Consider the following 21031-nt stretch of genomic DNA (forward strand, 5'->3'; position numbering starts at 1 on the left):
TAGTAATTTTCGCTCTACTTAGCAGTCCGAAATATGAATTGGCTAATTTACTTGATATCGAAAAAGGTCACGTGTATGTATAACATAAAGTGCGGCGATAGTTGGGTCTTAAGTTTGGGGTTTGGGTCTTTAAAGGACCCACCGTTGGTGATGGTGGCGATTGGTTAGGCAACTCCTTTGCTCTCCGGTGCCCTTCGACCTCTGTCAAGTTGATGATCACGGGGGAGGGGGTGGGAAGGGGATGGAAAATGCGCCAGAAGCGGGTTACTTTCAAATTTTGTACTTGCATATAGACCAAATCGCACAGACACACACATACATACAGAGCCTTACATACGGACATACATATTTAGTTGTATGTATACATATAGATAGGTATGTACGGATGTTTATATGCCGGGGCAGTGGGTGCGAAAGAGAGGGGCAGCGTAATCTGAAATAAGTTGGAGAAGAAGAAGAAGCATCAGCAAAAGTATCGTGATGAGTATACAGTTTAAGACGCTAGTATTAGTGTGCGTGTGTGTGTGGGCGAGGGGGGCGGGTCGGCGGGGGAGCTGCAGCTTGCCATATTAATTTGTGATATTTAAGCCATTAAACATTTTTCGCGCGCTCTATTTGAATTTCTGCACATGCCAATTCGCATAAATCCATCAAAGTAAAACCGGCGACAAGCAATGCCGTTTCAGTTTTGTTTTGTTCATTTCGTTCGTGGCGCGCGTACAATTGTCAAATTTGTTTTCCCTCCCATTCCACGGCATTCCATTCATACACACACGCACACAAGCACATGTATGCGGGCCATGCGCTTCACACGGTAATTCGCTATTTTAGAGAGACATTGGGAAAAGTAAGAGAGGGATCTCTCTTTAGCCGGCAATTTACATTTTGTTTCAGCTTTTTATGAAGAGAAATAGGCATAAATGTTGCAACTAAATATATAATTAATTGCCAATTCGGCACTTGTAATTGCCGCTATCGATGGCCGATAGTCGATATCCGATAAGCTATGCAACCCTGTGCGCGCTCCGGCTGTTCGTTGCAACTCTGTTTTTGCTTTTTCCGCCTCACACATTTCCAGTTTGCCTTGTCTGCTTGTTCGTTCGCTCGTCTCTTGTGTCTCCGCTTTCGGCGTTCTTTCCACTCAGTTTTTTTTCCCAAAAAAAACCCCACGCAAAATTTTCGGATTTTCCTTGGTTTTTTTCGCCGCGAAAAGGATCCTTGATTTTTGACAGTATTTTTGTTTATTGTGATCAAGGGAGCAAAAGGGAGGCGAAACAAAACAACAACCTGCCGAGTGTAAGGGGAAAATGTGAATGTAAGTGCGGCTAAAGCCAAACAATGCCAAAAGAGGTTAAAAATGTTTGTTTCTTGTTGAATAAAAAGTTAGTTTTGTTGTATAAAATGTATATTTAAAATTAAGGTGAGATCCATACCAACATAGAAGCAGAAAAACACACACACGCACACCAAAGCAAGCGTACACATACATGGACAAACACTAGCGCAAAAACACGCTCCTGTACCAAAAAGTACAACAACAACAACTACAGAAGTAGTATACTCCACCACGCCGCCAGCCGAGCAACAAAAACAACTAAAAAAGCTAAAGCCAAACGTCGTCATCCGTGCCGCCCTCCGTCCCTCCCCCTTGCCCACATACAAACATTCAAATATATATATATATGCCGTCGTATATATAGATTGTATATATATATGTGCAAGCGGTGTGTGTGCGTTTGTGTCTGTATGTATGTCAATCGTTTTGTTGGCTCTGCTCGGTAACTGTTCGTTTGTACATATAAACATTTCATATAAATATATATGTTTTATGCATATATGTAACTATGTTTTTGCCCAAGTAAATATGTAAATTACTTATATACATATATATTGGCACATAATAACTCCAATGCCCTGCTTTTGTTTTTCTCGCAGTGTAAAGTCATTTACATACTTACATTACATATTAAATTGTATTTTAGTTTTAATCCAATATGGCAGCCATTTTGTATCAAACCATTCTTGAGCTCCCCCCGCTTCCCTGCCCTACCAGCTGCTTCCTCTTGCCCTTTTTTTGTCCGCCTTTTCTTGAATTCACCTTTTTAATTCACCTAGATTTTCAAATATTTTTCGGTGATTGTTAATTTTTCGCCTTCTTCTTTGCACCGCCCTCTTCTTCGCCTTCCTCTTTCTGCAGTTTTAGCTCTTTTTATTTTTACTCTTTGCCCGCTGCGCTTTGTGCTGCTCATTCGTTGCTTTTTGATACTTTAGTTTTCTTTTACGTGCCAATTTTTCCGGTTGGTCTAAAGAAGCTCCCCATTAATTTTTCAGAAAATAAACATCTCAAACCAAGTTTTAATTTTCAATTCATCTCTTACAGAAACACCAACAGCTGGAAGATAAACCGACTTGGGCACATTCCACGGAGCAGAGAACGGACCTCAAATGACTGAAGTCGATGTCGTTTTGCCGGAGGGCGTGGCCGAGCCCACGACAAAGCTTGCCAGCGCATCAAATAGTCCGAAACAGTCCAAAACATCAGCAGACGATGATGAGCAGCGTGTCAGAACAGAGGACGAGGAGGAGCAGCAGGAGGAGGAACACTTGACAGAGGCACCATCAAAGGAAAAGTTAGAACTTCTCTCCACCGGCGATAAGGACATCGCCAAAGAGGATGTGGCTCAGGCTTCTCCACAAGCTCCAGCGCCCGAAGAGATAATGGAGGTGGACGACAACGAGGAGGTGGTGGAAAATGAGGTGGAGAACGACGACGAGGACTCACAGATCACCAGTACCAGTTCCAAAGAGCACAAGCTGGGAGAAGAAGATGAGGAAGAGGAGGCCACCACCAATGGGGATGGGGATCATGAACCCGAGGACGAAGACGATGCCGAAAAGATCGGTAGCACGGCGGAAAATAGCTGCGAGGCTGAAGATCCCTTGGGGGCAGCCACAGTTCAGGGAGAAGAGCTGGTCAGCAGGAAGAAATCCCAGCTGGATGCCGATGAGAGTATGGCCAGCGAATTAGAGGACGATGAGCCTACGGCAAAGCAGGAGAATGGGTTTGCTGCCAGTCCTAAGCAAAAAGAGAATGGCCAGGCCAGTTTAGCGGAGACCAAGGCTGCTGTCGCCTCCTCTGATAGCGCTGTGGTTAACCTGGATGAGGACAGTGACGAGGAAATGGAGGAAATCACGGAGCACAAGGAGGCGGATAAGCCCACGGAGCAGGCAGCCAAACCTGCCTCCTGTAGCGGTGGTGATTCATCAGACGATGCCGTGCTGATAGCCTCAGACTCGGAAACGGAGTCCCCGGCTCCACCGCCGCCAGTGAAGAAGCTTCCCCCAGTAGTCAAGGCAACGCCGCCGCCGCCACCTGTGCAGGAAGATGAAGATGATGACGACGACGATGACTGCGTCGTAATTGAAGACGACACACCGCCAAGTATTTCGCCCAGCAGCAAACGCAAGAGCGACCTGGATGAGCTGCAGCAACCCAGTCACAAAAGGCAGCGTAGTTCGACGCCTTCAGGAATGGGACAGCTAACCATAAAGGACGCCCGTTCTCTCATGCCACTGGATGGCAGCCCGAGTTCTGTGCCAGGACCCCGGGATTCAGTCTATCCGGTGACCATAACAAATGCTGTGACGGGAGCGGCAACCAATCTGGGTGTTGTGCCGCCTAAGTTGGTTCCCATGGCGGGAGGCATAACCGCAAGCCCAGTGCAGCTGAATCCGCCTACTCTATCGCTTACCGGACTGCCCAGCATGACCAACAATGCTAACCTGCTGCCCGGACTCACAGACGATATGTTTGTCCTGGAAGCACCCTCCTTCATTGTTCCCTACATTTACGAGAAGCCACCGCACGAGAATATCTGCGAGGTGGTAAAAGCCATTGAGACCAAGTATGCGCTATCTGCAGAGGATTTGGCTGAAGCGGACAAGGGTGACGAGTTTGACATGATGACCGAGCAAAATAAGGAGGATAAGCCAGCCGATCAAGCTGACGATGGCGGCAAAAAGAAAAAGAAGAAGCGGGGCGACGACGAGTCCTGGTCAGAGCAATCGGACGATGATGATGACGAAGACGACGACGATGATTCGGAATCAGGGATGCGCACAAAGGTGCTGATCAAGGAGGCAAATGACGACTTGAGCGCACTGAAAGTTGCCATTAAGCCCGCCGCCGCCTTAGCCACAGCAGGCGGAGTATCTGCCAACAATCCAGGAGGCAGCAAGCCCGGACAGGAGAACTACTTTGAAAGTCCGCTGGGAAAGTTCTTCATGGACATTGGTGTGGGTCTGGTGCAGGAGTACGTACAGGCGGATCTGTTGCGCCTGCAGAAGCGGAAGATGCGCAAGGCTCAGGTGCAAAATCCCAAGGAGTTTGAGATGGCTATCAATGCGCTGTCGGGCAATCTGCAGGCATCCAAGACGAAAAACGCTCCCTTCAAGTTCCGGATGAAGCGGTGCGAGTTCTGCAACTTTAAGTCGGAGTCTGCTATGGCGATGGCCAATCATTACGAGACGCCGCACATGAACGGAGTGCTGTATAAGTGCAACTTCTGTACGTTTGAGATAAGGAACGCAACTGAGATTGTCTACCACATGGAGGCTGTGCACAACATAAAGGCGCGACTAATCAAGCCACTGCCGTACCACCAGTGTCCCAACTGCGGCTTTGAGGACAATGGCAAGGCGAAGCTGGCGCGTCATCAGCCTGTTTGCGCCAAGAAGTTCCGGCCGGAGCTTAACCTGGCACCGCCCAATGACTGGGAGGCACCGGCCAAGATTCCGCGCATCAAGCCACGTCATGGTCTTGTAGGCACCGCCACCGCTTATCAGGTAAGTTTTGCAAGTTAAATTATTCTATAACCTTTATTAATTTGATTTTCGTATCTTCTAGGCCATGGCTGCACAGGCGGCGGCACAGAAGGCTGCCTTGGCTAACATCCAGCAGCAGCAGGCGGCGGCGCAGGCCAGGAATAATTTGCAGGCAGCCGCTTTAGCTGCCCAAAATGCGGCGAAGATGCGACAGCGAGCCCCGCAGCCTCCCAAGCAGAATATGGTGCGCAATCCTGCGCCTGTGCGAGGAGGCAATTCGATGAATGCGAGTCTATCGTTGCCTAACAGCTACCAGCTGGCTGCCGGACAGCTTGTGCAGGTAAGCTTTTTGAAATATTAATAATTCATATTCCTCCATAAGTCAACGACCTATGACATTTCCTATATCATTCTAAAAATAAATTTGGCAAACTCTTCTTAATAATTATGAAGTATTCTATAATTTCTATATTAAAATTAGCAAAATTGCTCATTTCTGCTTACATCTGATATAAATTTAAGACTTAGCTTCTTTTATATACCTTAACTCTCTCCCTCTTATAAACCGGTTTTAATCAAATAACTATTTCTTAAACCAGGCGTCCAAGAAGCCGATGGCCGGACAGCCCAGCATCTCGATAACGCCATTACCTCGTCAGAGCTCGGTGGGCGCCGGAGCGGGTGCGTCTTCCAGCAAGGCGCCCCAAGCGGCTGCAGGGATGAAGCCTGGTCAGAGTCCGAGCGGCAACAACAAGGCGCAGTTTGTCATCTGCGAGATTTGCGATGGCTACATTAAGGATCTGGAGCAACTGCGCAACCACATGCAGTGGATGCACAAAGTGAAGGTACAGCTGAGTTTCCATTTGCCCCTGTTTTCCTCATTGCTAATAAATATTTTTTATATAACAGATTCATCCCAAGATGATCTACAACAGGCCGCCATTGAATTGCCAAAAGTGTCAATTCCGATTCTTTACGGATCAGGGATTGGAGCGACATTTACTGGGTTCCCATGGCTTGGTCACAAGCTCTATGCAGGAGGCTGCTAACAAGGGCAAGGATGCCGGTCGCTGTCCAGTCTGTGGAAGGGTAAGTCTCACTTATAAATGGATTCAGAAAGATAGCACTTTTATCGTGCTATTATTCTTATCTGCATTGTATATGACTCCTGAATGAGTAATTTATAACTATATGGATTTTCCCCTGCAGATGTACCAATGGAAGTTGCTGAATCACGTGTCACGCGATCACCACATGACCCTAAAGCCCGCTCACCTGTCCTACAAGTGCACCGTTTGCACGGCAACCTTCGGCATGTACAAACAGTTTGAGACGCATGTCTATACCGCCCACAGTACTGTGGCCAGGAAGGCGATGGACAGCAAGAAGAACAGTGCGCAGTCTAGCGGGTCGGGATCTGGAGCAGGGATGTCGCGCAGTTCGTTGGGAGCGGCCAATGACTCGCTGCTGAAGCCGCTTAAGATTAACGATGAGATCACTATCATACCACAGCCCGCATCAAAGCCACGCATCACAAATATGGAGAGTCATGTCATAGGTACGTGATTTTCCGGCTTCAAACGAAGGCTGAAAGAATGAAATCGGATATTTTATCAATACTAAGCTATTTAAAAAAACTAGTTAAAATCGGATATGAAACGAATTATTCAAAGTTAATATATTACAAAAAGTTATTGCGAAAAATAGCTTGGAATTTTCTAAAGATTAATATTATCTCTCCGTATTTTATGCTTATATTTTCCATGAAGTGGACGCCTATTTATATTTTTGCTTTTATCTTCACAGATTAAAATGCGTGTTGGATCAACCAAAAACCTAATCTCGCAAAGTTTGCAGCATTGACAGCGCTTTAACTTTAGTTTCGTTTATAAGCCGAAGGCGACCTTGCCGCCCCAAGGTCACGCCCTTTTACTTCTGTAAGTCGAATTGTATAAAGAGCATGAGTATAAGCAGAAACTGAAACGGAGGAGGAGATGGAGCAGAGTGGAAAGCCGGTGTCAGCCACCTGTGTGACCTGTGACCCCCTGACTAAACTAATCTAGAGTAGTCCGTACTCGCTGCGGTTTAATCACAAACACAACAGCTACAGGATACGCGATACACATATAAAACGCTAACGGCATAGATACAGATACAGATTAGAGATACTAGTTACGGATCTTAGTTACATACGTTTTGGAGTGTGCACATAAGTTGAAGTTGTAGCTACTACTAAAATATACCACATACATACATATATATTTAACTATATTTAAAGCATATTATGAAGAAGCCGCCAGAGCGCATCGTCAGCATGATGACTATGTAAATTAGTTAAAAACTAAACTATTTATACGAGAACTACGAGTATCCAAATGTGTGTTGCAGTATGTATATACATTTTGAATAGGTCTCCGCCCACGTAATTGGTGTGCTTCGTTTCGTTCTCCTCTCGAATCTTCTAGCTTATTTTTGCGATTAGTCGATGAGGCAAAGGGGGAGTGACTCGGAACGGAGCGTTGTGGAGAGAACTCTTATAAACTGATCTGAGAGACGTTCGACATTTTAATTTTTGTGTACAAGTTTAAACTTATATTTATATTACACATTATCTATTAATATTAAAGTATATATCATCTATTACCACCTAAGATCAACATGTACTACAGTTATAAAGCAAAACCACACAACCAACCAACCAACCAACCAACAAACCACAACAACAAACAAACTGAAAATGAGAAAATTAAAAACCTAGTTAATATAAAATGCTAAGATCAAAGCGGATTTTCATTGCACTTTTAAAAGGTTCTAGACGGGCCTCTTTGGCTGACTTCGGATCCACTCCATCATCCGCCGACGTCAGAGGTGAGAAGTGATTGGAATGCTTTTAGCAGTAGCCAGTCACATGACTATGACCACCTCGCACCGTCCGAAGACGAGATAACACCAGTGGAAAAGACAGACGCCTCATTTACCTAGCACTAATGCAAAATTTATTTTTACTTTACAATAGAAAAGTGAAATTCCAACCTTGTGATGTGACCAAGGCAATTGTGCTGATCTTTTGTCCTCGTCCAGTCTTTTCTAGCACTGTAGGTACTTAAGTGTGTGAAGCCATAAAACTAAGTAGATCTAGAGTATACGTATTGATAGGTTGTATGAAGAGCAACGCACTGCATCACGATGAGATTCCGACAGGGAAAGCCTAATCCTCGGGCTCCGTCTGTGCCACCTCATTATCGGTGACTGGATTTATTGGCACGGACTGGCCAATTTGCGATGACGGTGGGAACAGCTGAGCGGCATGTGTAAGCTTGGACAGCGCATCCTGATCCAGGATCTGTGGCTTATCCGCGGCACTGGTATTGGATCTGCTCAGTTGATAGAAGGCGGTGTCACTGTGCGTGATGTTCACAATGCTTCCAGTCAGGGGCAGGGTCTCCAGAAGTTCCTGAGGGCTGCTAAAAGCTCCCAGATTCACGGGTGCAATTCCGGTCAGGACTTGTCCTGTAACGTTTGTCTGGATGGGCAGTGGAATGTTACCCAGGTCAATGTGACTCTTGTTGCTGTGCGTGTCATAGAAGGTCAGGTCCACGCGCTCTTGGCTCTCGAAACTGGTGTCATTTTCGCCCACCTCCGTCAGAATGCCAATCTCATAGACCACCGCCTTGACCACGTAGCTGAAAAGGAAATAAAAGCCAGTTAGATATTTTTCTACGTACTTGCATTTGAAATTTTTTACATAGCAAAACTATAATAATCTTTGTCTTGGTGTATATCATATCATTTTAAACTTACAGATTCTTAGGGCTATCGTTGACGCTGGCCCTCAGCTCCTCGATGGTGGCGTTGTCAATGCCAGAGCTAACATCCAAAACGGGCAGAGAGCCTCCGATGGCCAACAGCATACCGAGCACGGCGGCTCCAAACACAGCCTGGTGGACCTGCATCTTAAGGTTTAGGCTTTTGGAAGGCTAAGGAAGACGGCCTGCGCTGTAGCTCTGCTGGGATAGTGGCTCCGGTGCCTCGTCTGACTTTCTCGCGTTTAAAGTTAATTAGTGCAGATCGGAGCGCTTTTATAGCGAATACGACCGCCATGGAGGTTCGGTCGGGTCCGTTGGCGAGGCGCGATTCCGCGTAATTATCGGCAACTGTTAATTGCCCGACAGGTTTGCCACTCTCAGGGGTCTCCATCCCCAGTTTCTAGGCACACCGAATCAGACTTGGCTTCCGTTTCAAATGGACTGGCGATTGTTTTTCGAGGTGGCCAGACTCTAATTAATTGTGCCCGTTTCGGGAGCGTGTCCCAGGGACTGTCCCCCAGTCGAGTCCACACAAATATTGACCATTGGCAAGGGCTGCCTACGCAAATCTCGACTTGGTGTTTACGAGGCGGACTGTCCAAAAATAAATCCATAAACATTGCACCTTTGGTGACGCATTTGTCGGGATTATTGCATGTGGCCTGGACACGCGCCTGTCTGCCAAGATTATTCACATTACGCATACGCCCCGGCTGACGAAGGCATGTGCTTTCACCGCAAATCAGAATCATTTGCATCTAATATGCAATGTGTGTGATATTTTTATCACATGCTAAGCTTCTTTCTATTTGTATCTCACGATATTACGTATAAGCCTAGAATGACATTAAAAACTCACCAACGTCCAGCAATTCACTTTCTTCCTAAATTTGTTATTGGTTTTATCTTAGTTCAGTATTTCAATATAACACATTGTTATTAAACATTAGATATTATTGATAAATTAAAAATATTGTTCACAATTTGTTGTTAAATAAAAATAACAATTTAAGAAAACAATACTAATTTTAAAAAGCACAAAAATCTCCTTATCCGTTAATAGGAACCGAAAAAATGCTAGCCCAGACCTATAATTAATGCACAGATGTGGAGATATTACGCACATCCCCCGCCGAATGCCTCATAAATCGGTAATTAAATTAAAAACTTAATATTTTTACTACCCACCCAGTATACGAGTTAATCCACACTAGAGTTAACCGCCTAAAGCCGCCCATTTTCCGGCATAACCAGCGAGATCTTGACTTTCATTCATTATTACCCAGATTCTTTGCTTTTTTTTGGCCTGCAGTCTGTCTTTGGCGGATCGAAGCCGCAGTAAACGTTTTGCGGTTTTTCGATATGGAGGCAAATCGCTTTTCAGGCACGTTTTTTCAACAAGTTTTCTCCTGAACATAGACCTTTGTCTCAGCGGAAAATTTTTGAAATTAATTTGCACATTTTGCATATCAACTTTGTGCCCCGGTGATCTCACAGCGACCGCTCTAATTATGAAGTGTTAAAGAGGCGTAAATGTAATTGCTGCCAACTGCAGTCGGCCGAGAAATGCAGAAGTATCTTGTAATTATATATTTATCCTCTAAATAATTTGCGGTTTATAGCGCGTGTTTTCATTTTGACCGATTGTTTTGGCCTTTCAAAGGCTACAGACTGGTCTTGTTTTTATATTGATCGGCTTCTTGGAATTAAATTTGTCGTTTGTTTTAATAAATATATGTTAATTGTCATAATTATGACAATCAACTTGGATTTAGTATCGGCGCTTTCAGATCTGCCTCTAAAACTCCTGGGTCATATAGCACCTTTGGCGCTCTGTTATTGCTATATCCTTGGAATATATTTAAGTTTTAAACTAATTTAACTGCCAATCAGCAAAACGAAGGTTTTAACTATTAACATCAATTTTCATATTTGGAGCAAATTCTAGTCAAGTAATTAGATTAGATAATTCAGGAGAAATCAACAATTTTGTTTGCATAATTATTTATTTTTTAATAAAGGAAACCCTTTTCTGTCATGAAAAAAATACACATTTAGGTATTAATTCTCCTTTTCTTGCCACTTTTTTTTACAGTGTCAAACTTGGGAGTCTGACAACAAACAGAGCTCGGAGAAATACAAAATAGAATAGGTTTGGGCCCAAACATCGAGGAGTAGCACGCGCAGGCACCAAAACAAGTTCGGCAAACCAAGCGATCTAAGTGCTAACTGAACGTAAAAATAAAGCTTAGCCGCAACTTTCAGTCGGCCGCTCGGCGGGCGCCGGAAAACTTTAAAAACTCGCCGGCCACTGGGCCGTAAACTTATTTCCCATCTGAGCTTGGAGCTGAGCACAACCCTCATCCTGACGAAATCACCAGTAGCAGTGGCCATGAAGTGCACTTTGCTAACCACCGTAAGTAGAGATCTTAAAATGGATTTAAGATAGTAATGGGAATTCTTATTGATATAATTTCAAAATCACAGTGGTTAATCTAATCATCTAATCATTATTTAACCCTTTACACTTCTACTATTTTAGTTGCTGGCGACCCTGGCGGTTTCCTCGTTGGCTGCACCTTTCGATTTGGGTGATCTCTTCACGGGTTTGGAGCCAGTGCAGAAACAGGAAGTAGTTAAGCGGCAAGTGGAGGCTAATCCTGATGCCGAGGTGAAGCAGATCTCATTCCATGGCCTGATCGGAGATCTGGAGGACAGTCTGTTCCAATCTGCCCTGAGCCTGCACCAGGCCAGTGCCCCAGGAAGCGTGGTGGAGGAGGTGAAGCCTGAATCTCAGGCTCAGATCACGGAGGATGTGGAGCATGCTCTGACTAAGCGATCGGATGAATCCACGCCGGCCACAGATTCCGTCACGTCTACGGACGATGGTTTGGCCCGCAAGATTCTGCTGCAGACCACCAGGAAGGTGCCCGATAGTGAGGATGGTGTACCCGCCCATCTGATCATTGACCATGTGTCTGTGCAACCACACAACGGTGGCGCCCTGCCCCTGATTCCCACCTTCCAGGTGCACCACACCAAGCTGATCTCTGCCACCATTAAGGAGGATTCCACTAACGACAGCAGCGATGGAAAGCAGACCAAGATTAGCATTACCAAGACCTCGATTACGTCCACGGCACCAATTGAGAGTGTGGAGGAGGCGTTGGCTATTGCTGGCTCTACAAGCACCACAGAGGAGCAGTCTACCAAGGTGGAGACCACCACCAAAGCTGCTGAGAAGGAGGAGAGTGATAAGAGCTCGACCACCGTATTGACCCTTGTGAGCAGCACCACATCGACCACAGAAGAGCCCATCCAGAAGCTAAAGAAGGACGAAGAGAAACTCAAGGAGAAGGTGGCCGAGGTAGAGGCCGATCCCGTCATCCTCTCGGCTCGCGTTTAAGTCGGCCGAACTCTGAACCCTCTAGTTGTAACCCTCATCCCCAACTCATCTCGCCACTCACATATTTATGACACGCCAAGTTCAATTAAAGTCATGTGATCAGATCAGATACGAAGCTTCTTTATTTGCATTTCCAATTCACACGGCGCGGGAAGTGATGAGCTGGTGGACGGGGCTCTGGCTACCCGGCGATCTCTGCCAAATTTGAGGCTCTAATTGCTCGAATAAACACAGGCCTTAATGAAGCTAGCGGTTCAACCAGGCATGAACGATTCATCTGAAACCTTCCCAGAATCTCCGGTGGGAAAAACCTGACATCGATATGCAAATATTTCTGTGCAAAGCAAATAATACAATCTGTATACTCATATGTTCTCTCGAAACGTGTTGCAAATGTTGGCTTCAATTGGGTTAATTAAATATTGCCAAATTGTCGAGGGCTGAACTATCCAATCGATGTGTTTATATTTGGCCCAAAGTGTTAATCAGCCCCATTGCTCGTTGACCAAAAGCATTAGTCAACAAATTGCGAATCAATTGTTTGCATTTTGATTATAAAAATGTGGAGAAAGCGGCATGTGCTTTAATTTGCTTTTGATAAGGTTAACTTCCTAAACAAATTATATAGGTCGTACTTTTCAAATCAACGACCTTATAAGCTTATAAACCATGGGGATAATATTCTGATAATATTCTTTTTTTTAACCATTATATGCAGAAAATTGTAAAACGAAATATTAAAACAATTAAAGGTGTGAGAATATTTCCTACAATAATTTGTTTATTGGTATTTACTTAATTTATAGCTGGATGTTTGGCAAAAAGGGATTGTTTTTGCCATTTATCAATGATTTTTTTTATGTTTATTAAGTGAAGTGCGACTTAACTTTATTATAATTCTAAAAATAAAACTGCTTGAATATTCATAGCTCACTGAGAAGGGATCTCTTAATGTAATTCAATTTAAATTGTGAATTATGAAGGTTTACGCCCAGCAGGTAGTAAATATAATGGTTGATTCAAATGTACTTTCAGGTGTGAATTAAATCGAATGGCTAACCTCTTCAGTAGCAGAATGAGCAAACATCGTATATCAAAACAATTACCTGGGGGTTGTAAACATTTTTTGTAGTTCCCTAGGTGTGTTATGAATCATACCCGATAAAGAAATCCCCTGCACCCGCAATCAATCACTTACAACTTATAAAGACGATAGTCTCGAGTACACGAGCCAAAAAGCTGAGTGTCAGAATGTCGAGTATACGCAGCGTGAGCGTGAAAATTGATAAGACAAGTAAATTGGCGATCGCCATCAGCTGTGAGTTTAAATTTAGTTCCTGCTAACTGACATGTTCCTTTATTTGTTTACCCATCTGGGGGCAGGTTTGCCTATATTTGCCTTCTGTTATATCTATGTTTTCCGAGTGATAAAGCAAAAAGCTCGCTGATAACACATTCAATTTGTATTACAAAATCAGCAAAATATTTGCACTCTGCTATTGTGCAACTGGGGGGCGCAATATGTGGTGGTAGTCACCCACCGATCCATGCTGGCTGCTTTTGATAACAGGTGTAACCCTTAAAATTTCATTAGGTTTATCTTATCGCTTTGGAAGAGCGGAGCATTTGGAGACCCAGAGTCGATGGCCATTCGATGGAAGAGCTCAGTCCAAAGGAGGCAGCCGGCGAATGCGTTTCGCCATCCATTTTTTACCGCTGAAAAACTCCGCGAGTTGAGTTCCATCGTTCAGATAACGATTTGTGATTTCGTGTGAGTGTTTCCGTTTCTGTTTCTATTGTTTATGGCCAACCTTGCGTATACTTTATTGAAGTGACGAAAACGTATTTTCCTTCTGTGATTCATCGAATTGTTAGAGATTAGACAATTGTCCTTAAGTATATTGAGAAAATGGCCCATGAAATGATTGAGCTCTCCTGATTCGATATGCAAAATCCCCAGAAAACTAATCAAGCTGATTAGATATCTCTCGAATTGACGAATTGTAATTTCAAATTGAATTTATAGCTCCAAAGCGTGCGTTGTCTTATCGAGAAGGCAATTGGCTGTCTCAGCGATCACAGGTTGCACAACCCATTAACCGGAATACCCCGCCGAAGGAATAAGAGACCCTCATCAAGATGGCGAGCATGGGCACTGGCTTCTCCAAGTGCTTTATACTCTTCATGGCGATTGTCATACTCGTGAGTGTCATAAAGATTATTCAACATTCCTTTTGAAATAGTCAGTAATTCGATCGAAATTTGTTCTAGGCTCAGGGAGTCATCTATTTGGGCTTGTCTATCTGGGGCATCACCTTCAGGGAATGCCCGGATGGGGTTACTGACTTCAGCATAAATCCCTTCAAGTATGCTATGGAACTTATCTATTTTGCAGGTAAGGAAATACCTATATCTCTACATGATATCAAAAGGTTACCTCTAACTAATCAATTTCGTTGCAGAGGAGGAATGTGGTGATCCGGTGCTGAAGGTAAATGACAACCAAATTGATTTGACCATGGATTGGACCATCTCCTACGCCATAACCAACAGGGAGTTTATCTTCATGATAACCTATGCGGTGATCAGTGGGCTTTGGGTTGCCACTTCGACGTTGGTCATTAGTGAGTATCTCAAAAAAGATTTCAATGCGAATATTAACTGAAGATTCATTGCAGCCACATTGTGCAATCGCACAACGAAGCTGATCTCCGGAGTAGTCTACTGGCCCTGGTTTTTGTCAGTACTCGCCGGAAGTATCCTCGATGTGGTGGCCTCAGTGTATCACGGATTAGACATAAGTCATACAACGGTGAAAAAAATTAATTCTAATATATATAGTAATAGATAATAATTTTTTTTCTTTCTTTAGTCCATTGAAGCTGCGTTTACTTACATTGGAGTAAAGAACACTGATTTTACCAGTAACATTTGGAGTGTGCTGGAGCAGTTTGGAGTCTACTTCTCGACGCCTTCGATTGTTCTACTGTGCCTCACCAGTCGCGTGGCCATCATCTGGCTGCTGAACATCATTGGAGTCAGTTTCTGTCTTTCGTTGTCCGGAATCATGGCGAAACAGAATGCTGCAGCTGCCGCGTTGAGCAGGAGCCAGGCACCGACCCGTCAGCCAACTCCTCAGCCTGTGGTTGCGCCAGTCCAACCGGTGGTGCAGGCCACTCTGGTGGAGGCTCCCCAACCTTCGGCTCCTCTTGAGAGCCCCCAGTATCCGGACCAGATCCGACCCAAACCGCTGCCTATTTTCATTCCTGCAGAGCAGAATCTCCAGCGTCAGGACTCCCGGCAGTTTGCACCCGGAGATCGTACGACTCTGCAGTCGCCGGTAATGGTGCTTCCGCCCCAAGTGCCACAACAAAGGGATGTTGTCTCCCCGCAGCCAGACATCAACACTTATCGCACCACCGAGGCCCATCCTGATCATCTTAACTATCCGCCCTCGGAGCCACCCACTCCACGGTCTCCCTCGCCGGCTGTTCAACAACTTGCAGTAAATTCGCCACTAAACAATCGCTACAGCGATATGTATCCACCACCAGCTAATCCACGTGTCAGCGAGGAACTGCGCAACCAGATGCCCTGGTCTTACACCAGCATGGTGACCAAGCCCCCACCACCGCCACGCAAGCCGCAACTCCAAGTTCAGATCTACCCGCAGATTCCGGAACCCGACTATGCGGAACACTAGTAAATATGGTTGTAGAAGCAGCTCGGAGCTGATTAGGGTTTAATCAGTCTGGAAGCGCGGTTGTGAAAAGTTGTGTGTTATTGTTAACTTTATTCCATAAAGCTAAAGCTGATGGCCAACTGATCGACTTATACTTTCATCATTTTCCCGGATAAATCTTCCATTTAAAAGAACCTTCTTATGATGGTTATGTTCCGCCACAAGATTCAGGGCTTCACTTAGATCCAACTCAAGTTTTTCACCATTACTGAGGTGTACTTCTAGCCTGGGGGAATCCTGCTGTACTGACTTGGCTCCTACTACAATGGTGAGCGGATGTCCCAGGCGTTTGCCTTCTAGCAAACGTTTGCCTATTGTCAGGTCCTTGCGATCGTCATGCAGAAGCTCTTCGTGACCACAAATATCTCCTATAGTTTGAAGCAGTTCGTTTTCTATCACCTCTGCAGCCGGCTGTTCTTTGCTGCCTTGCTTGGGTCCTATTAAACAAACATCGTAAGGTGCCAGGAGCCTCGGCCAATGTAGTTCTTGGTCGGAGGAAAGTACCTCCAAAGCTGCAGCAATGACTCTGGTGATGCCAATGCCATAGCAGCCCATTACTAGCGATTGTGGTTTGCCGGAGGTGTTGAGGAAGGTTGCTCCCAAAGGCTTAGAGTACCTGTCTCCCAACAAGAAGGTGTGGGCCACCTCAACCCCTCGAACTTCTTTTAAATCGGAGCTTTTACAGCTTGGACAGCAAGCGGTGGATTGTGGATCGGTCTCCAGGACTTCAGAGTTGCCAGCAAAGCCGCAGGAGCTGCACTGCAAGAGGGTGTCCTCGCCCACAGGCGAGACGTAGTGGTATTCATGGGATACACTGCCACCCATCATGCCAGTTGCCGCATTTACTAAAAAATTAACTAGATTAATATCGGAATTTCTTTTTCTAAATGTTGTTTACCTACCCTTAACAAAAGGAACGTCCAGTTGTTTAAACAACCTATCATAGGCCGCACTAACTACGGAATAGGTTTCCCTAGCTGTTTCTTCGGATACATCAAAGGAGTACATGTCCTTCATCAGGAACTCCTTGGCTCTCATCAAGCCGAAACGAGTCTTTAGCTCATCCCGGAACTTGGGACCTATTTGGTACAGCCTCAAGGGCAGCTGGCGATAAGAAATCGGTGAGGTGGTGGCCAGCATAGCAGTTACTGCCTCCTCGTGGGTCTAAATGCAAAAATTTGATTACATTCGAATCGCGAATTAGGATATGTGCTCACTCACTCACTGGACTCATGAGAAATTGCTTGCCACTACGATCCCGAACCATGTAGAACTCTGAGATGTCTCCTTCGAGTCGTCCCGTCTTCTTCCAAAGACCTGTGGGCGTCAGGACTGGCAGGGCGATCTTCTGTCCTCCAGCCAGCTGCATGTTGCTTTGCACCAGGTTGATAAACTTGTCCACCGATCGTTGGGCCATGGGCATTATTTGGTAAGTGCCATTGCTGCCTGATTTAATCAATCCAAGATCTGTCAGGAGCTGAAAAATGTATATGATTTCATTGACAACTTCTTTCGTAACAACACCATAGAAAGGAATACCACCTTTTGACTGCGTGACAGTTGCTCCGTTTGCTTGACCACCGCATTCTTCGGTGTAATAAGAGCCGGACAGAAAAGTCGCGAGGCTTTATTCATGATTTATTTTATTTAGTTAACTCCTTTTTATTTCATAAAATTGCCGGTGAATAAATGCAAAACAACAAATGCAAATTTCCAATGTGACCAGAGATGCATATAATAAATATTACTGCAAAATATGATACAGTGCCCACCCATGGAAGTGAATCAGTTATGCATAGCATTTTAGTCAACAGGTTTTACATTGTCAATCTTAACTGTTATTGTTTGAATAAAAATAGCATAACTCGTATATCTTTTCTAATATGGTCGTATATCTTCTCTGTTTAATTTTAGTAAAAGTAAATTTCCTAAGGTTTTTGAGTTTCACCATCTGGTAACACTTTTCAGCCGGCCTTTATTATTTTTAATAACCTCGCATTAAAATGAACTCGAGTTTTCAGAACTTGTACAAAAAGAGCCTAGATATGGGCGAGCAGCAAAAGCAGCGCCAGAAGGATCTCCTAAAGCAACAGAAGCTGCGTCGGCAGCAGGAGCAGGATGACTCACGACCTCTGCAAAACCCCGGCAAAAGGCCGCCAAAAAAGAAGAACTGGAAACGAACTGGGCACCAGAAAGGAATCCACTACCGGCCACAACTTTCAGAGTGGTTACGCCACAAACCCGAGGATCTAAGCGAGTGGCTCCTGGTTCCTTGTCCGGTAGGCAAAAGGTGCCTCGTGGTTGCCAGCAATGGAATCACAAAAGCATACTCCAAAAATGGCTGGATGTTCATGAGTCTTCAATCTTCCCTGCCTGGCGATAGGCAACATCAAAAGAGTCAAACAATCCTGGACTGTGTCTATGTAGAAGATGAGGATACCTTTTATGTTTTGGATGCAATTTCGTTTGGCCAGCAGGATTTGCAAGAGTGTGAAGCATCCTTCCGCTTCTATTGGCTGCGCGCCCGTTTCGAGGAGAATGATTTTGCCAAGGTTGGGGATCACAACGAAAAGTCATTTGTGCTTCTTGATCACGTCGACTTCGAGAACACCTCTGCTGTTGAGAAAGTTCTGCACCAGTACCCTTTATTTCCTGAAAACAAGCCAGCCCTTGATGGATTTCTTTTTTACCATAAAGAAGCTAGTTATGTGTGCCAAACAACTCCCTTAGTTTGCTGGCTGTTTCCTTTTATGATGATGGATGTTCTTGGATTGCCCGTGAGTAACAGCTATACGGCTCCTGAGGATTATCAACATGGCCAGGCACTGAAATACATGAATGAGTTTGATCGCAAACTGGCAGAGCACAGAAAACAACTTAAGGAGCAGAAAAAAGCTGACAAAATGCACGAGAAAAGGCAAACCGCAATGGAGGCAGAGGAAGGCACTAACAGCGATGAGTACGCCAGTCTTAAAGAAATACTCGATTATCAGCGGCGTTTAGAACTTGGGGAGTTGGACATGGACTGTGCGGAGCCGCCATCAGCTGATGCCTGTTAGGCTTAATGGGCGGTGGTGTGGGGGTGGCTTTCTTGCGCAGGCGCTCTGAATACGCGGCCCTGGACAAACAGCCTCAGCTCGCGCCCAGGAAAACCAGCCCAGATTGCGGCCAGCCCATCATCAACGAGAATTATAAATATTGTTTAAAGAAAAATTTAACAAATATGGTCATTCAGCGAAGTTGGAAAATTCCCACTGATGTGGGGGGTTCATTGAACAGCAACACCACATCAACTAACGAAGTGCAACAGCGTTCTTCTCCGGGTATGCAGCTGCAGGCAGCCAACTCTTCTTCAGATGACTCGGATTGCTCAAATCAAACCACTCATTCGATGGATACACGGGTGGCCAGTCCTGTTGAGGGTGTAAGAAAACAGGCCGAGAAGGATGCGGCAACAGAAAGCAGCACAATTACCTTGTCTCTGCTGGGCGAGTCCACATCTTCGGATGCAGAGTCAACACAGGTATATATGAGTTTATAAGCTATTCAAGCATAAAGGTAATACTTTGTAACCTTCAGAAGTATGTAACCACTCCAGACATGGCGGAAAACATGTTGCAACGAATTCGACAACGGTTGGGTGGCTCTCACAACTTGGAAAGTAGCGGCAGTGCAGAGTCCGCCATGAGAGCTCTGGAACTTCTGAGAATCACTGTACAGCAAGCCTTCGATGCGGAGGTCAACGAAATAATCAAACGCTACATGCAAGTAGGTTACATTCCCTATTAAATGCTATTCTTTTCTAAAACTGACTTTCCTAATATGAACCAGAACTACTTTAAACCCGCTTTTGGTAACATTAAGGAAAATCTTGGCCAGCATTCAGTTAATGAGGAGACGCTGCAGAAGATGTCATCCTGTGCTTTGTTGGAAAATGCTAAGGCTCAGTACACAAACTTTGTTCGGCAGCATCGTTTGGTGGCTGGCGCCACGGAGCAGCAGCGTTTGGCCCTTAAACGTACAGCTAAGCAAGAGATTAACCCAGTTAGCAAGGTCTTTGCTGGTAACACGGGCTTCGTGGCCACTAAACCCATGCCTTGCACGGCGACAACGGCCAACCAGTTGCCAATCGCGAACCAACAACCAGCTGCTCAGCCTGTCCTGCTCCAGCAACCGGAGTTGCAAGCAGTACAGCCTCTGCAGCAACAGCAGGAACAAACGCAATCCCAAAATACACAGCAACAACAGCATCGCAATACGGTTACTCCATTGGTGGGCGGCACTCTGCCCACTCCAGTTCGCCGTCAGATATTCTGGAACACTGCGCAAATCTCGACAACCACTAAGTTCGTGCTGGATGTGCAGGCCAACCTGGCATTTGGTTTTGGTACCGATGGCAAGGAACGTCTGGCCAGCAAGCATCCTGAATTGATACGCTACCTTCCGGATGGAGAGGACAGAGAATGGCTGGCCACTCGAGGCATTATTCCCGCGGAAAATCGCAGCTCGCGGTTCTTGTTTCTCATTTACGATGAAGTTTGCCGACTTCAGCAAACACACGAGCTATATCGCCACAAAACTAACATTGATCTAAGCATGATGCTCACCTTTAGCGTTACCGATGCCATGATACACAAGATGCGACTGTTTTTCGTGGATCTGAATATCAAGAGCCGCGGACTTATAACGAACTCGTATATTATGCCTAGTCAGCAGCAGTCGGGAAATGCCAATAACAGTCACCTAAGGAATGCCCTGCTTCAGGGCGCATCATCCCAACAGCAGCAGCAACAACAGATAGCCACGCCCCCAACTGAGGATGCGGTGCTGAAGGAAATCCCTGCAGCATCACCCACTCCTTGTTTGCAGGGTCAGGTTGTGGGCAGCACAACAACGCCGCTAAAGTCCAAGCTTGCTGCCAGTTCCACGCTTAGCTCCTCGCATGCCACACTGACCGCTTTGCTGAACAATGGAGGAGTTGTTGTGGGATCAGCTCCTGCGGGCAGTTCCGCTCCAAGCACAATGGGGAAATTTCGAAATTAAATCAAGTAAATTAGATACTGTAATTACATTTATTTGGCCTGTTAGATACCATTTAGGAAAGTTGTATTTTAATTTTCTGTATATTTAAATATAAGAACAACCGAAATCTTGTAGCACAGAACCATTTGTATAGATTTTCCAAAGACGGAGTCGTGGAGATCCTTAACTTAACCATCAGTTATAATAAAAAACTTCTCGAATAATAGACAA

At 45.1% G+C, this 21031-nt stretch overlaps 7 protein-coding genes across 11 annotated transcripts; 5 read left to right on the forward strand and 2 right to left on the reverse strand.

Moving 5' to 3' along the window:
* Nucleotides 1–2445: 2445 nt before the first annotated feature.
* On the forward strand, nt 2446–7518 carry LOC108108024 (MOG interacting and ectopic P-granules protein 1). Its single transcript, XM_017215888.2, has 6 exons — nt 2446–4845; nt 4907–5164; nt 5424–5669; nt 5734–5913; nt 6034–6382; nt 6631–7518. The coding sequence occupies exons 1-6, from the start codon at nt 2446–2448 to the stop codon at nt 6633–6635; spliced, it is 3438 nt and encodes a 1145-aa protein (XP_017071377.1). The 3' UTR covers nt 6636–7518.
* Nucleotides 7519–7797: 279 nt separating this feature from the next.
* Nucleotides 7798–8860, reverse strand: LOC108107625. The gene is made up of 2 exons (XM_017215194.2): nt 8626–8860; nt 7798–8507 (listed from the first exon to the last, which is right to left on the reverse strand). The coding sequence occupies exons 1-2, from the start codon at nt 8775–8777 to the stop codon at nt 8033–8035; spliced, it is 627 nt and encodes a 208-aa protein (XP_017070683.1). The 5' UTR covers nt 8778–8860; the 3' UTR covers nt 7798–8032.
* Nucleotides 8861–10918: 2058 nt separating this feature from the next.
* LOC108108246 lies at nt 10919–12143 on the forward strand. The gene is made up of 2 exons (XM_017216217.2): nt 10919–11046; nt 11173–12143. Exons 1-2 carry the CDS (start codon nt 11023–11025, stop codon nt 12034–12036), a joined length of 888 nt encoding a protein of 295 aa, XP_017071706.1. The 5' UTR covers nt 10919–11022; the 3' UTR covers nt 12037–12143.
* Nucleotides 12144–13713: 1570 nt separating this feature from the next.
* On the forward strand, nt 13714–15858 carry LOC108108203. The gene is made up of 6 exons (XM_017216158.2): nt 13714–13807; nt 14063–14238; nt 14308–14431; nt 14499–14660; nt 14715–14848; nt 14909–15858. The coding sequence occupies exons 2-6, from the start codon at nt 14176–14178 to the stop codon at nt 15737–15739; spliced, it is 1314 nt and encodes a 437-aa protein (XP_017071647.1). The 5' UTR covers nt 13714–13807; nt 14063–14175; the 3' UTR covers nt 15740–15858.
* On the reverse strand, nt 15810–17481 carry LOC108108202 (probable proline--tRNA ligase, mitochondrial). 3 transcript variants are annotated; one of them, XM_017216154.1, is made up of 4 exons: nt 17321–17481; nt 17004–17255; nt 16681–16942; nt 15810–16623 (listed from the first exon to the last, which is right to left on the reverse strand). In XM_017216154.1, the coding sequence occupies exons 1-4, from the start codon at nt 17411–17413 to the stop codon at nt 15842–15844; spliced, it is 1389 nt and encodes a 462-aa protein (XP_017071643.1). In that variant the 5' UTR covers nt 17414–17481; the 3' UTR covers nt 15810–15841. The 3 variants fall into 3 exon arrangements, with proteins under 3 accessions (XP_017071643.1, XP_017071644.1, XP_017071646.1); XM_017216155.1 differs by lacking the exon at nt 17321–17481 and having other exon boundaries at nt 17000–17111; XM_017216157.1 differs by lacking the exon at nt 15810–16623 and having other exon boundaries at nt 16743–16942; nt 17000–17255.
* A 168-nt stretch (nt 17482–17649) lies between these two features.
* Nucleotides 17650–18850, forward strand: LOC108107874 (snurportin-1). Its single transcript, XM_017215657.2, has one exon. It carries the CDS (start codon nt 17782–17784, stop codon nt 18835–18837), a length of 1056 nt encoding a protein of 351 aa, XP_017071146.1. The 5' UTR covers nt 17650–17781; the 3' UTR covers nt 18838–18850.
* Nucleotides 18851–19001: 151 nt separating this feature from the next.
* Nucleotides 19002–21021, forward strand: LOC108107869. 3 transcript variants are annotated; one of them, XM_017215649.2, is made up of 3 exons: nt 19002–19301; nt 19358–19546; nt 19610–21021. In XM_017215649.2, the coding sequence occupies exons 1-3, from the start codon at nt 19002–19004 to the stop codon at nt 20819–20821; spliced, it is 1701 nt and encodes a 566-aa protein (XP_017071138.1). In that variant the 3' UTR covers nt 20822–21021. The 3 variants fall into 3 exon arrangements, with proteins under 3 accessions (XP_017071138.1, XP_017071140.1, XP_017071139.1); XM_017215651.2 differs by having other exon boundaries at nt 19643–21021; XM_017215650.2 differs by having other exon boundaries at nt 19361–19546.
* Nucleotides 21022–21031: the final 10 nt, after the last annotated feature.

Source organism: Drosophila eugracilis, unplaced genomic scaffold (genome assembly GCF_018153835.1).
Source record: "Drosophila eugracilis isolate 14026-0451.02 unplaced genomic scaffold, ASM1815383v1 contig_2088, whole genome shotgun sequence".
NCBI lineage: Eukaryota > Metazoa > Arthropoda > Insecta > Diptera > Drosophilidae > Drosophila > Drosophila eugracilis.

Coding starts and splice junctions, on each gene's coding strand:
- LOC108107874 (XM_017215657.2), top strand. CDS start 17,782: ATGAACTCGAGTTTTCAGAACTTGTACAAAAAGAGCCTAGATATGGGC.
- LOC108107625 (XM_017215194.2), bottom strand. CDS start 8,777: ATGCAGGTCCACCAGGCTGTGTTTGGAGCCGCCGTGCTCGGTATGCTG. Junction 8,508..8,625: donor AACGATAGCCCTAAGAATCT/GTAAGTTTAAAA, acceptor TTTCCTTTTCAG/CTACGTGGTCAAGGCGGTGG.
- LOC108108203 (XM_017216158.2), top strand. CDS start 14,176: ATGGCGAGCATGGGCACTGGCTTCTCCAAGTGCTTTATACTCTTCATG. Junction 14,661..14,714: donor CACTTCGACGTTGGTCATTA/GTGAGTATCTCA, acceptor GATTCATTGCAG/CCACATTGTGCAATCGCACA. Junction 14,849..14,908: donor TAGACATAAGTCATACAACG/GTGAAAAAAATT, acceptor TTCTTTCTTTAG/TCCATTGAAGCTGCGTTTAC.
- LOC108108202 (XM_017216154.1), bottom strand. CDS start 17,413: ATGAATAAAGCCTCGCGACTTTTCTGTCCGGCTCTTATTACACCGAAG. Junction 16,943..17,003: donor AGCAATTTCTCATGAGTCCA/GTGAGTGAGTGA, acceptor TTTTGCATTTAG/ACCCACGAGGAGGCAGTAAC. Junction 16,624..16,680: donor GGACGTTCCTTTTGTTAAGG/GTAGGTAAACAA, acceptor TTAATTTTTTAG/TAAATGCGGCAACTGGCATG.
- LOC108108024 (XM_017215888.2), top strand. CDS start 2,446: ATGACTGAAGTCGATGTCGTTTTGCCGGAGGGCGTGGCCGAGCCCACG. Junction 4,846..4,906: donor GCACCGCCACCGCTTATCAG/GTAAGTTTTGCA, acceptor CGTATCTTCTAG/GCCATGGCTGCACAGGCGGC. Junction 5,914..6,033: donor GCTGTCCAGTCTGTGGAAGG/GTAAGTCTCACT, acceptor TTTCCCCTGCAG/ATGTACCAATGGAAGTTGCT.
- LOC108108246 (XM_017216217.2), top strand. CDS start 11,023: ATGAAGTGCACTTTGCTAACCACC. Junction 11,047..11,172: donor AGTGCACTTTGCTAACCACC/GTAAGTAGAGAT, acceptor CTACTATTTTAG/TTGCTGGCGACCCTGGCGGT.
- LOC108107869 (XM_017215649.2), top strand. CDS start 19,002: ATGGTCATTCAGCGAAGTTGGAAAATTCCCACTGATGTGGGGGGTTCA. Junction 19,302..19,357: donor CGGATGCAGAGTCAACACAG/GTATATATGAGT, acceptor TGTAACCTTCAG/AAGTATGTAACCACTCCAGA. Junction 19,547..19,609: donor TAATCAAACGCTACATGCAA/GTAGGTTACATT, acceptor AATATGAACCAG/AACTACTTTAAACCCGCTTT.